The 13,461-nt window shown below is 35.5% G+C and overlaps 1 protein-coding gene across 1 annotated transcript; it reads right to left on the reverse strand.

Moving 5' to 3' along the window:
- Positions 1-8,041: 8,041 nt before the first annotated feature.
- On the reverse strand, positions 8,042-13,217 carry LOC128983810 (uncharacterized). Its single transcript, XM_054403134.1, has 3 exons — positions 13,066-13,217; positions 9,174-9,371; positions 8,042-8,205 (listed from the first exon to the last, which is right to left on the reverse strand). Exons 1-3 carry the CDS (start codon positions 13,103-13,105, stop codon positions 8,099-8,101), a joined length of 345 nt encoding a protein of 114 aa, XP_054259109.1. The 5' UTR covers positions 13,106-13,217; the 3' UTR covers positions 8,042-8,098.
- Positions 13,218-13,461: the final 244 nt, after the last annotated feature.

The raw sequence follows: 13,461 nt of genomic DNA on the forward strand, positions 1-13,461 counted from the left end.
GTGGCGCGATCTTGTAGTCTTGTAGCGTGGTCTTGTTAGTGACTAAGGCCAACATGGTCCTTAGACACAGCTGTTAATTAATAGCCCGTACAGCTAATGGCAACTAAGGGACCTACAGTTTATTGTGGAATCCGAACCACATTTTTTTCTCGTAATTACGAATTGGTCAAATTATTAGGATAGTATAAATGTTCCGGAGGACCGACTTCTGTTAATTTTCTACTTCTACAGTTGTAATCCTTACCATCGTCAAGTTTAAGACGGTTTGAGGTTTCCAGTAGTATTGTGTGTAGATTGACAGCATCTTTACTCTCAATAGTGTCGTTTACAAATTGTAAACGCTTATTACCGATATCGTAGTCACCATTTGGTGTTACAGGTAACCCGTCTCCTTTAACACAGGACCTCGATCTTATACATTGATCGGAATATCGTCCTACTTTATCCACACTTATTTTTTTACTGGCTTGTATTAACTTATGAATCTATATTTATAAAAGAGGAAGTTTGTAAATATATATATATATATATATATATATATATAAATTTGAACGGATGGGGGTTTTGGCCTCTGGGTCTCTCAAAACAAAAAAAGTAAATCGGTCCCAGGTCTAGGTATTAACATGAGACCTACGGTAATAGCTTATTCCCTTATGGGAAATTCGCTAAAATTGTAAATTTAAAATTACTATGTTATTCTTATGGAGAATAAATAAACTGTTGTAGTTTGCTTTTTTATTGATATATTTTAATCGCATTTGGCAATTTTGTTTATTTCATACTAAGCTATCAACATTTCAATAAAAAAAACTCATTTCAATACTTTTTCTGTAGCAGCTAACCTATGTAGAGTAAGGGACAGCCGAGTTGGCGGAAAGCTCTACTACCCATTTCGCCTGCCAAATGTGTACTATCCCGCGTGAAGACATTGTTTCACAACCACTGTCTCTTGACCCTTTTCGTACTGTACTGTACTACGATACCTACAGTAATTATATTTACACACAAGTAGTTTATTCGTACTATAACAATTTATTTTAATGTCAAAACTAAATCGAGTAAAATTTAATATTTGGTCTAATATTGTTTTAGAGTCTATAAAATAAGTAGTTTTATGTATCTGTTTTAATCGATATTTGAAATTCTATCTTACTTAAATGTAAGCAAAATGCAGTATTATAATGCTACATTAATAACGGAATACTGCATTATATATAATATTATGTTTCAACAGTTTTTACACTATTAAAGTACAATCACAATAATAATTATAATTATTCTTAATTATATGCATTATCATTGAATCACATCCAAACGAGGTCCCATAGCGGGGCCTTGGTCGGAATCACATATACTGTTTACTGCCAGGCAAATCGCCTCAACTTGCCAACTCGCACAGCTGCTAGACGAGGGACCGTTTTACAACTTAGTGAGATTTCCTAGTTTCCGGGAAACGCTTAACAATTGGTCAGGTTTTTAAATTCGTCGACTCGCTCCTCAGTTGCATCTTGGAGAAAGTGTCGAGTAGATCGTTTCGCAGTGTTGAGTGACGATAGTGGGTTTAAGTGTAAAAACTTTATTTATCTTCCGTTGTTTTTTTTTAGTTATTAAGTGATAACCTATGAGAGAAGTGTTTTTAAAGTGATAAGTTGTGTTAGTCAATATAAATATTCTTTTTCGATAATGATGGGTAAATACTAAACAAGACCTTACTTTAGGATTAGTTTTATTTTTTAACATAATTTTTGTATATGACCGTGATAAAAAATGTCTAAAGTTGGGGGAAAAGGTAAAATTCTACATAGCCAGGCACGGGAAATCGTTCTCAATGTTTTTAATTATTTTCAAGGAAGTGAACCAAATATGCCAAAATACAAAGCGACTGAGAAAGTTCATGTAGCAACAAACGTGGCCCCTCGAACAATAGAAAGGATTGTAGCTGAAGCAAAAAAATGTGAAAATGTTTTTAGACCAAACTTTATTTCTCCGAAAAAAATTATAAAGAGAAAGAAAACCGTCTGCTGCCTTGATTCATTCGATCTAGATGCGTTGAGGCGATTAATAAATAATTACCACTTGATCCACAAAAGTCATATTACAAAAAAAAAAAAAACTAATGGAAGAAATGATTGCATCAAATTTAAATTTCAAAGGAAGTTCAAGGTCTTTAAGAAGAATTCTATACAAAATCGGGTTTGCATTGAAAAAGACTGAAGATAACAGAAACATTTTGATTGAAAGACATGATGTAAAACTTCTTCGAATAGCATACTTACGGAAAATAGCAGAGTATCGAGAGCAGAAAAGGAACATTATATACACAGATGAAACATACATTCACAGTACACATACTAAATCAATGTCATGGTCCGACACAAAAAATAGAAATGCTGGCCTCAAAGAGCCCGTGTCTAAAGGGAGTAGAATAATTATTGTTCACGCTGGATATAAAGAGGGCTTCATTCCTAACGCTAAATTAATGTTTAAATCAGGACTTAAGACTGGAGATTATCATGATGATATGAATGCTGTAAATTATGTTAAGTGGTTGAAAGAGAAGCTGATTCCAAATTTACCTCCCCAGTCGATCGTCAGGACAATGCATCTTATCATAATAAGTTACTTGAAAAGCAACCTACGAGCAACTCCCGAAAATCTGAATTGATTAAATGGCTGCAAGATCGGCGGATAACTTTTCCTGGAAGAGACAATGAGAACAATGAGAAAAAGTGTGTCAGCATGTATAAAACCAGGAAATTAAGTACATGAAGGAAGAACACATGTAGGACAATATAGTGGAGCAGTTTGTAATCAGAATTGAAGATGATGATGATGACGACGACCCTGATTACGACGATTCCGAATCCGAAGACGAGATGGACCTTGGTGTAAACGAGCTGCCACCCGAGTTGGATTAAAGTGAGTTGCAAAATTTCATTTAAAACACTAATACTATATATTTTAAAGTGGATTGACCATAGTCATAAAAACAAGCTTCCATGATACGAACGATAGGGGTAATAATGCTCCGGTCAACTCTTAGGACAAATAAGTTTTTATTTATAAAGTAAGTACATTATTCTGTAACTTATAATTATGCCTTGGAAATATATTATCCTAAAGTTGTCTATTTCATGACGATTATATTAGTAGTTTTTATGCTATAACATGTAAAAGACGACCGTTGTTTGAGAAGTATGAGAACATGAAACCGCTTAAAAACATGAAAATAAAACAAATAAACGTAGAATCAAATTTGTAAAATTTCTATCTATCTATACAGGGTGATTGATATAAGTGTGCCAGCCGTTTTATTCGAAAACCATAAGAGATGTCAAAAAAAGTTAAATAGTAAGTTCCTTGGACTTTTTATTTAAAAAATTGTAGTAGAGTCGAAAAAATTATTTTAGCCGCCATTTTTCCAATATGGCTGCCAACTTTGATTTTTCTTATGGAACACCCTGTATTTTATGATATATTCTGGTAGAAAATGTAATTTTAAGACGATTTTATTCTTGTAATTTTTTTCATAAACCTAACCGTTTCAAAGATAATAATGGTTTAAGTTGTGAAATTTTTAATGGTTTTCGAATAGAACAGCTGGCTAGGCCTTTATCGAAACTCTTTCTCATGTAGAAATTTCAAAACTTTAACCATTATTATCTTTGAAACGGTTGGGTTTATGAAAAAAATCACAAGAATAAAATTGTCTTAAAATTACATTTTCTACCAGAAAACATCATAAAATACAGGCTGTTCCGTAAGAAAAATCAAAGTTGGCGGCCATATTGGAAAAATGGAGGCTAAAATATTTTTTTTACTTGACTACAATTTTTAAAATAAAAAATCCAAGGCACTTACTATTTAACTTTTTTTTATATCTCTTATAGTTTTCGAATAAAACGGCTGGCACACTTATATCAATCACCCTGTATATTTATAGGCAAGCATGTTTCTTTAAAACCTTTTTTCTCAGCTCGTGTGTATCGTAGGGAAAATCTACGCATACCGTTAGAAAGCTATTTTCCTGTAGGTGTGCAGAATCCCTTTATAAATTAAAATAGGCTCAAAAATAAGCACAAAAAATGAATTTGAAATTTTAAAAAATTAACATGGGTTTTATGGGTTGCTATGGTGATGACAAAATAACAACACAATATAAACAGAAAATCAAAACAAATGGAAGACATTCCAATCACATGTTTTATTTACAGTGTGGGATGAAAATAGAGAAGTTTGTACAATACATACTTTTGGTCGATTTTTCGACCACAGGGCGTGCTCTCGTCTAACTTATTGAGCGGAGCGAGCGAAGCTCTTATACGTCGACTCTTATGCATTTCGTAATACGCAAACTCCTCCTAGACGGCTGAATCAATCGTTTTCAAATTTTGCATAGTGATAAAGACTATATCGGTGAGTGCCAACATCTATATGGCGTTAAATAAGTCTCTCAGGAATCCGCCCCACTGGGTCACAAAGTTTCAATGTAATCCTTATGAAAGCAGTATTTGACACATAAACAAAAACACAAGTATGATCAGCTGTTGACTTTTGAATGAAGTAGATAAAGAAATAGCTGATAGCATTAATTCACAGATAAAACAGAAACTGTATGGATCATAAATATAATAAAATGACGACACTAGCTTGAAGTCCGTGACGTAGGAAGTGGTGAAGGAAGTAGTAAAGGTGAGCAGTCTGGAGTGTGGAAACTGTTTGTGACAATTAGATTTAGGTATCAGCATTCCTAAAATGATATGGGAAGGGAGGAAAACGGGTCCGCGACGTAGGAAGTGGTGAAGGAAGTAGTCAAGGCGAGCTGTCCGGAGTGTGGGTACTGTTTATGACGATAAAATTAAGGTATCTGCATTCCTAAAATTCTATGGGAAGGGAGGAAAACGGGTCCGCGACGTAGGAATTGGTGAAGGAAGTAGTCAAGGCGAGCTGTCCGGAGTGTGGAAACTGTTTATGACAATTAGATTAAGGTATCTGCATTCTTAAAATGATATGGGAAGGGAGGAAAACGGGTCCGCGACGTAGGAAGTGGTGAAGAAAGTAGTCAAGGCGAGCTGTCCGGAGTGTGGGTACTGTTTATGACGATTCGATTAAGGTATCTGCATTCCTAAAATTTTATGGGAAGGGAGGAAAACGGGTCCGCGACGTAGGAAGTGGTGAAGGAAATAGTCAAGGCGAGCTGTCTGGAGTGTGGAAACTGTTTATGGCAATTAGATTAAGGTATCTTGTTGGTGTTTTCCTCCCTTCCCATAGCATTCCTAAAATGTTATGGGAAGGGAGGAAAACGGGTCCCCGACGTAGGAAGTGGTGAAGGAAGTAGTGAAGGTGAGTCGTTCGGAGTGTAGGAACTGTTTATGACGATTAGATTAAGGTATCTGCAATCCAAAAATGCTACGGAAAAGGAGGGAAACAGGTCCGTGACGTAGGCAGTGGTGAAGGAAATAGTAATGGCGAGTTGTTCGGAGTGCGAGATCTGTTTATGAACAATAGATTAAGGTATTTGCAATCCAATAATGCTAAGGGGAGGTAGGGAAACAGGTCCGAGACGTAGGAAGTGGTGAAGGAAGTAGTCAAGGCGAGTAGTCCAGGGTGTGGGAACTGTTTTTGACGATTAGATTAAGGTATCTACAATCTTAAAGTTCTATGGGAAGAGAGGGAAACAGGTCCGCGACGTAAGAAGAGGTTAAGGAAGTAGTCAGGTGAGCAGTATGGAGTGTGGGAACTGGAAACCGTCTGTAGCAGTTAGATTAATGTAATTGCAATGCTGAAATGCTTTGAGAAGGGATGGAAGCACGACATAGAAAATGGTGATAGAAGTAGTAAAGGCTAGCAGTGCGGAGTGTGGTCAATGTTTGTGGCAGTTAGATTAACTTATCTAAAATACTAAAATGCTATGGAAAGTGATGAAAACAGGTCCACGATGTAGGACGTGGCTCAGGAAGTAGTAAAGTATGAGCATAGTGGGAGAACCGTCTGTAGCAGTTATATTAATGCATCTTCAATCCTAAAATGCTATGAGAAGGGAAGGAAACAGGCCCCACGACGTAGGAAGTGGTAAAGGCAGTAGTAAAGGCTGGCAGTGCAGAGTGGGGGAACCGTTTGGGTAGTTAGATAAATGTACCTAATACTTGAATGCTATGAGAAGGGAAGGAAACAGGTCTATGACGTAGGATATGGTGAAGGAAGTAGTAAGGCTTGCAGTGCAGAGTGTGGGAATTAAAACACACAGTTGTTCTTTCAGTTTGTCTTTGGCAATTACATTAATGTATCTGCAATCCTAAAATGCTATGGGAAGAGAGGGAAACAGGTCCACGACGTAGGGGGTGGTGAAGGAAGTAGTAAAGGTGAGCAGTGTTGAGTGTTTGAATGGATTAATGTATCTGCAATGCTAAAATACTATAGGAAGAAACTGTAGACTGTAGGTTAAAATGATTACGAAGCACGAATCGATACATATTTCGATACATGCAACCGTTTACAATAGAAATTTACAACTGAGTAGACAACAGCTGAGTTATACTCCATAGAGGCTACAAACGATGTTTACTCTATAGACGCTAAAAACGATTTTTACTCCCTAATGAGTAAAAATGCTACTTTAGACCCGCAACGCACGCATTAAAAACGACTGTTTTTACTGCAGTATGACAAAAACAATATAATATGAACCCTTGATGGCTCCGCTCAATTTTGTGGATGCCTCTGCGAACGCCACCTAGTATTTTTAAGTCTACTAGTTACGTTGCAATAACAGCTCAAACTCAAATAACTACACTTTTTGACCCGAGAATAGCGCTACGCGAAAGGGGACGACCGTGACCACATGAGAAATGTTTTTAGTAAAGACGGGCCATGAGCCTAGGTGACTTTCTAAAGCCATTTTTAACACTTAAAACCGTGCCCAATTGTCCATTAACTCCCATTTCACCTGTTGTTTGTCATGAGAAAATGAACATTTAAAAAATTAAACTATGACGATTGCATTCATGAATCGCAAAACACACTGTAGACTACGTCCATATCCTCCTAAAAGCCGTTGGGTGACTTTCTACAGCCAGTTTTAACGTCTAGAACAGTGTGCAAAAACCTCCTATTTCCCCATTTACTTGTCATGGATAAGTAGACATTTTTAAAACTAACTATGACGATTGCATTCATAAATCTCAAAACATATTGTAGGTTACGGCCATATCGCCCATATCCTCCTAAAAGATGTTTCCTGACTTTCTAAAGCCATTATTAATGTCTATATCAGTGTCCACCTGTCCAAACCCTCCCATTTCACTTGTTATTTGTCTTGAGCATGAGCAAGTAGACATTTAAAAAATCTAACTATGACAAACTTGCATTCATGAATTTCAAAACATAGGCCTATTGTAGAATATGAAGCCATATCTCCTAAAAGCCATTTGGTGATTATATAAAGCCTAAAACCTTCCATTTCACCCGTTATATGTCATGAAAGCAAGTAGACACGTTTTTTTACCTTACGTCTTTCTACATTTCATAAATCTGTCACAATATGTATAGTATCACATTCATTAATAGCATTGTCTATATAATCTTTAACACTAGTGTTTATATAGTCAATGGTAATAGGCTACTGGTGCTACCGCTGATTGCTGATTGATGCTTGTGTAAAGTGGCTAGCAGACAATTTAACATTATAACCACAGACAATATAATATGTCTGTGCTATAACTATGGAACATCAGGAAATCAGCTGTTTCCCCGGCCTCGCTCGCACGCTCGGCGCTCGCCTTTGCCCTAGCTTGTTTTATTTCTTGTGCTATTTTCCATGAATATAAGAAGGTTTAAACTGACTACAAGATCACCCTGTACTTAGAACGGACACACAGCTAGTTCTTAATATTTTATGAATGTGTTTTTATTGCTACTCTTATGCTGTATCACCTTATATTTCGTTATTAGATTCCTTAGGTGGTCTATTGTGGATCATTAGGATGGTCATACATCTGCTAAATAGTATCATAGGCTAACCAACACAAGGAAGTATGTTTAATGTATGTTAATATGCCAAATTTTATAAATTTGTTAACACTTTATATACATAGACGACTCAGTCAATTACGTGAGTGATTTTTCCTTGATGTTCTTCCGGCTTGATGTGTTTGTTGAGGAATTTCAACTGGGCCAAACATTCTTTTATTGGAACTTCTTGATATTCTGAAAACCATATTTTCGAATAAGTAATTTTTGCCAGATTTTTTACGATTTGTCCAACGAAAGTGAGTATTTTAAGCAACTACATCACAGCTTTATGTGATTTAATTTCTAAACAAATACATATTTTAAAATTTACAAATTAAACAGTTTTATAATTGTATGAAAAAAATATCTGTCTTTACAATTTTTAAAGTGTTGCTTAGGGAGTAGATTGCAATGAAATCCATCTTTTCTTGATGTATATTTAAAAGGTAGGTGTTTCGATTGCTTGATGTGGCGTATATGTAAATAGGTCAAGTTGCATAGGAAATAAAATACGTATGTACAAACTGCGATTGTGCATTATACTGTAGCCTACCCAAATTTAATTCAATGATTTTCATAAGGTAATGTGGCAATAATGTTTTGATTAAGGGGCTACTGTAATTTTAATGATTTACATCACTCCGACAAAAGGAAAAAAATCACTAAAAATATTGCTTAGAGCTTTATTATACTTAATGAACTGTTGAATTTAAATGTTCTGGGTTTGTTCTTGAAAGAAAGAAAGATGAGTATCTATTATGCCACGCTATCATCTGATTGTACATTTGTGCCCACAATGATACATGGAATTGTTGACGGACCATGGATGAGAGAGCCACGACTGGGTTACATTCGCAAAATCAATTTACGAATGCGAATCCATAATACTTAAGAAAACTGTGCTTAAAGTTTAATTAAGAGTAAAATACAATTGCTACGTATACAAAATGTCCGTAACTGTATTGCATACTATATCAAACTAAAAAAATAGGTTGATATATTTTTTTACTCAGTGACTCCAAGAAATAAGTTTTAAAATTCCATCAGGGCTTTACTGTAGATTACTTGACAAATCCCTATGAGCTATACAAATAAAGATTTTTGGACCGACGGATAGAATACAAACAATTATTTTGCAAGCTGTATTGAATGGGTTTTCTCACCTTCATCCTCGCACGCGTTTCGCCGAGATAAAGCACAGCTACTGGAGGCGACAGCATATCGTTGTCTTCCATGGTCAAACCCACAGACAAACTCAGATTGGTGAGGACAAGACCTCAAACATGGCCTCAACTTTTGGTTATACCAATCCTTCCAGCGAGCAAACATTTCTTGGCTCGTGTATCCATCCATGAGTGACACTAAAAATAAATTTAAAAAGCAAGGATAAGTGTAACACATTTATTTATTATTTGAGTTGCGTAAAAGTGAACAATACAGTCATATTAAGTACTTTCGTTGAAAAACTCAGCAGATCAAGCGGAATTTAGTTACTTCCTAATAAAAAATTATCAGAACAAAACAAATTAAACATAGGTCACGCCTTATGCTAATGATATTATTTACAATGAGTACGTAAGTTTGTTGCAACAAAGAGCACACAAATGCAAATTCTTTTATACAATTTTAATCAACATAACCACTCAGCTACGTACCCATATAACAAATCCATCCTGAAACAAATCAACATTTATAAATAGTTTACTCCCTAGGGTAACACAAGACACAACAGACTGCACTCTGACACGTACTAAACTCTTGGTTTTTAACAACATTAGAATTGAATATTGAAATTCATTTAAAGCCTTTTAACTATTTTAGTTTTGAAATGGGTTTTCTTAGTTTTGAAGCTTAAACAACTTGTTGAAGTTTAAAACCTACCATCTTATTGTCAGATCGGACTGTTTTGCAGTCATGTAATAGATTTTGCTCTACAGACTTATGAAGATATTAATTTAAAAATAATTTTCAAAATAAATAAGTGCCACAAACAATAATTTTGGAAAATAAGGAGAAACAGAGTTAAACTTTCAAAAATGTAGTTTTTATTTTTCTTACAATTTTAAAAGATGATTTACAATAATTTATAAAAACCTGTTTTCGCGTTTAAAACAAATTAGATAAAAAATAAAATTACAAAACCAAATCTAGACAATACTCGTGCAAAATGATCTAAGTCCAGATAACTACGTGCTTTTCAACCATGATGCAGTATTGTGTGACCGAGTCGTCTGCTGGCACTTAGATCATTTTGTACTACACTGCCTGCTGGATTTACACACTGCACATTCTGTAGGACGCAGGGAAAAGTACGATGACATCAAACTGGCACATAGATCACTTTGTAATACATTGGCGAATAGACTTAGATAATTTTGGAGTGAAAAATAAAAAATTATACAAAAATGGCACTTAGATAATTATGAAATGAATCATACTAATAATATAAACTAGTGCACTATAGCATACCGTAAGTTTAAAGAACCAAATATTACCAAACTGTGTCCTCCCCCATTGCAAACACAAAGCTTGAGTATAACTGCAATAAGCATTTTATACTCATATGCCAACCCTGTACGAAGGACGGGTACTCTGCTAGTATCTTCATATAGACACATAACAGTTAGAAAGAATTGTGGTTTTATATTTTGGAGACCCTAAAATGAAAACTTAAAGTGTCCAGGACCAGACCCAGACGACATTAGTAGGACAGCTTTCTTGCAAGTTGATTTGCTAAAAAGATCTATCCATAATTAACACGTACGCGTGGACTGTTGTTTCTAATAACATTATAAGATAATACGAATTATAACATAATAGGATAAGTGGAAATAGTTAAATATTTACAAGTAAATCAATTTTTTATATTTTTGTATTAAAGAGGTTGGCGGCCTCTTTTAACCTTGCATTTGCCTGTCCACATATACTACAGATCTGTGCGTGGAACGTATCCAGCAAAGCAAGGGGTGAGCCGGTACATTACAAAGGTGAACTGTACTGATAAAATGTTTGCGGCAGTGACCAAGATCCGAACCCACGATATCGATGCCTTTGGCACGAAGTCCGCGACGCACGAGAAGCACAGAGTCGGAGTCTAAATGGAGCTATGGAAACATCAGAATTTACTATTGATTCTGTGTTCGCTGCAAATCATATTGTTTACAAAAGGTAACGAAACACTTTGACAATGTTCCGCTAGAACCAATAAACAATCCAATCACCTCCATTTTTAAATTTTGACATTTTGCTTGAAACATTCAAAGGTAGATTCATAAATTTGTTTCTTTTCTTCATTGACTTCATTAGGTTGATTGCATATAGAATTGTTGGATCGAGAATTATCCCTTTAATAGTTTTTTATTCCAATCAACAAAATATCCACTCTCCTCATGCTATCCTCAGCGGAAAGAAAATACAGGGTTGGGCAAATGTGTGGATACCCCTAGTTAACTTTTTAATGGGTGACACCAGGAAAACTAAACTCCACATGCCTTCATAAAAAATAAAACTGCACTTTTTGGACGGTATCCCAATTTTTCCCGGGACCCCAAAATGGGGTATTTTGGGGGTAGCTCCAAAATTTTAAAAGTAAAGCTCCATCGAGTGACACTTCATTTTAAAGGCCTTTATTAAAGAAGAATATCAGCGAAAACTAGAGGTCTCTAGTACGACATGGTGGTCATTTTAAATTTTCATCAGCCTGAGAGAAACTTTTAATGAGGTTAAATTGTACGATGAATTTTCAAATCGCAATCGTGTAGTTCGGGTGAAATTTCATCTCTACTTCTAAGAGAAACATACAATATAGTCTCTGCTCCATTGACCCACTCGATCAATTACAGTACTAGTTGAAGAGGGATGCTTTCCACCTTCCCTAAAACTCGCCATTTTTAGACCCATTCATAAAAATGGAAGCAAACATGATTGTGGTAACTATCGGCCAATTTACTTAATTTCAACTTTCTCCAAAATATTTGAACGTCTGTTTCTTAATAGACTCTTGCTTTTTTTTATGAAAATACATTCCAATCTTACTACCAGTTTGGGTTCATAAAGGGGAGATAAAACCTCGATGCAGTTTAGCAGATGCAGATGCATGTTTTGTCATTCTTATCAAGAGCCCTAGATTCTGGAAAACAGGGGTTTGCAATGGTTTCAAAGCAACAAACTTCTTTTAAACTATAACAAAACAAAGATGCTCCAATTCCAACAGCTCAAAAAAGCAAGACCAGTTAACTGTTTTGCTAGGGAAAGAAGAGATCTCTTCTTGCAGTACTGCTAATTTTCTTGGTGTGATCTAAGATAGGCACTTCAACTTTCATGACCATATAGAGCACATACCGTATCCAAAGGAATAAGCTTAGGAATTTTTGTAATAAGAGGTCTTTCCAAGTTTACCGATTCCTGTGTTACCTTGAATGCATATTATAGACTGATTTATCAATTATTGACGTATCAAGTGACAGTCTGGGGATGTGAGAGCGTTCGAACAAGGTTTGTCTCCCGTCTTCAAAAAAAGTTTTAAGAGCTGCCTTAAGAATATCTCGTCGCACTTCTTACAAGCCTCTCTTTAAGGAAAACAACATTCTTACATTTCCATTCATATACATTCTCAGTTGTGTGTCGTTTTTAAAAAGAAACTATCATATTTTCAACCGCAGCATCATCCAATGCAATTCACCCTCAGGCAAAGGAACAATATTCAGCTACCTAAGCACAGGACGAAATTCTTTGAAAGACACCTCTTTTAAAATAGTATCAGGTTATTAAACACGTGCTGCCTGAACCCCTTAAAGACGAGGAAGACACCCACAAATTTGGGAAAGTGGTGAAACGCCTACTAGTAGAACGAGCTCCCTACTCTATCAAAGATTTTTAAGTTGTCGAACAAATTAAGGCATACTGTTCTGTTAATTTTAGTATTTTTGAGGGCTTTATATTATAAAGCTTTATAAAGTTTTATTTTTATAATCCTGATTTATAAACCTTGTGATGCTATATAAGACTTTCGTGCACAATAAAGATATTTTGATTAGATTTGTTTTGCATACTCACCTAGACATACAGACACTACTAAAATTCGGAGGGACAACATTGTACTTTAGCTATCCACAACGACACACCATCACAATGATATCACAGTTGCAGGGTCAGCAACTTGCTGTCGTCCCGTACTGAATCACTCCCTAATGGCTCCATTCACACTAATATCTGATCAAAACTGCCATGTGCCAAGTGTTGCCAATTGTAGACTTTTTGACTGTCAATTTAGAAGCTAATTATCACAACAAATAATGCAGTCCCTACTCTCAATAGAACGTTGGTTTAATGACTTGCCTTAACTCGTTAAATTGCCATATAAGGAAATTATTTGTTGGACAACTATACTAACTATACAATGAATTGTGTTATTTATCAATAGACACATGCTTTTTTAATCAGTAACAATTA

The sequence above is a fragment of the Macrosteles quadrilineatus genome, unplaced genomic scaffold, assembly GCF_028750875.1.
Source record: "Macrosteles quadrilineatus isolate MER2022 unplaced genomic scaffold, UCM_ALF_1.0 Scaffold_1__1_contigs__length_201487025, whole genome shotgun sequence".
Taxonomy (NCBI): domain Eukaryota; kingdom Metazoa; phylum Arthropoda; class Insecta; order Hemiptera; family Cicadellidae; genus Macrosteles; species Macrosteles quadrilineatus.

Coding starts and splice junctions, on each gene's coding strand:
- LOC128983810 (XM_054403134.1), bottom strand. CDS start 13,105: ATGTTGTCCCTCCGAATTTTAGTAGTGTCTGTATGTCTAG. Junction 9,372..13,065: donor AGTAGTGTCTGTATGTCTAG/GTGAGTATGCAA, acceptor ATTTATTTTTAG/TGTCACTCATGGATGGATAC. Junction 8,206..9,173: donor AAACGCGTGCGAGGATGAAG/GTGAGAAAACCC, acceptor TATGGTTTTCAG/AATATCAAGAAGTTCCAATA.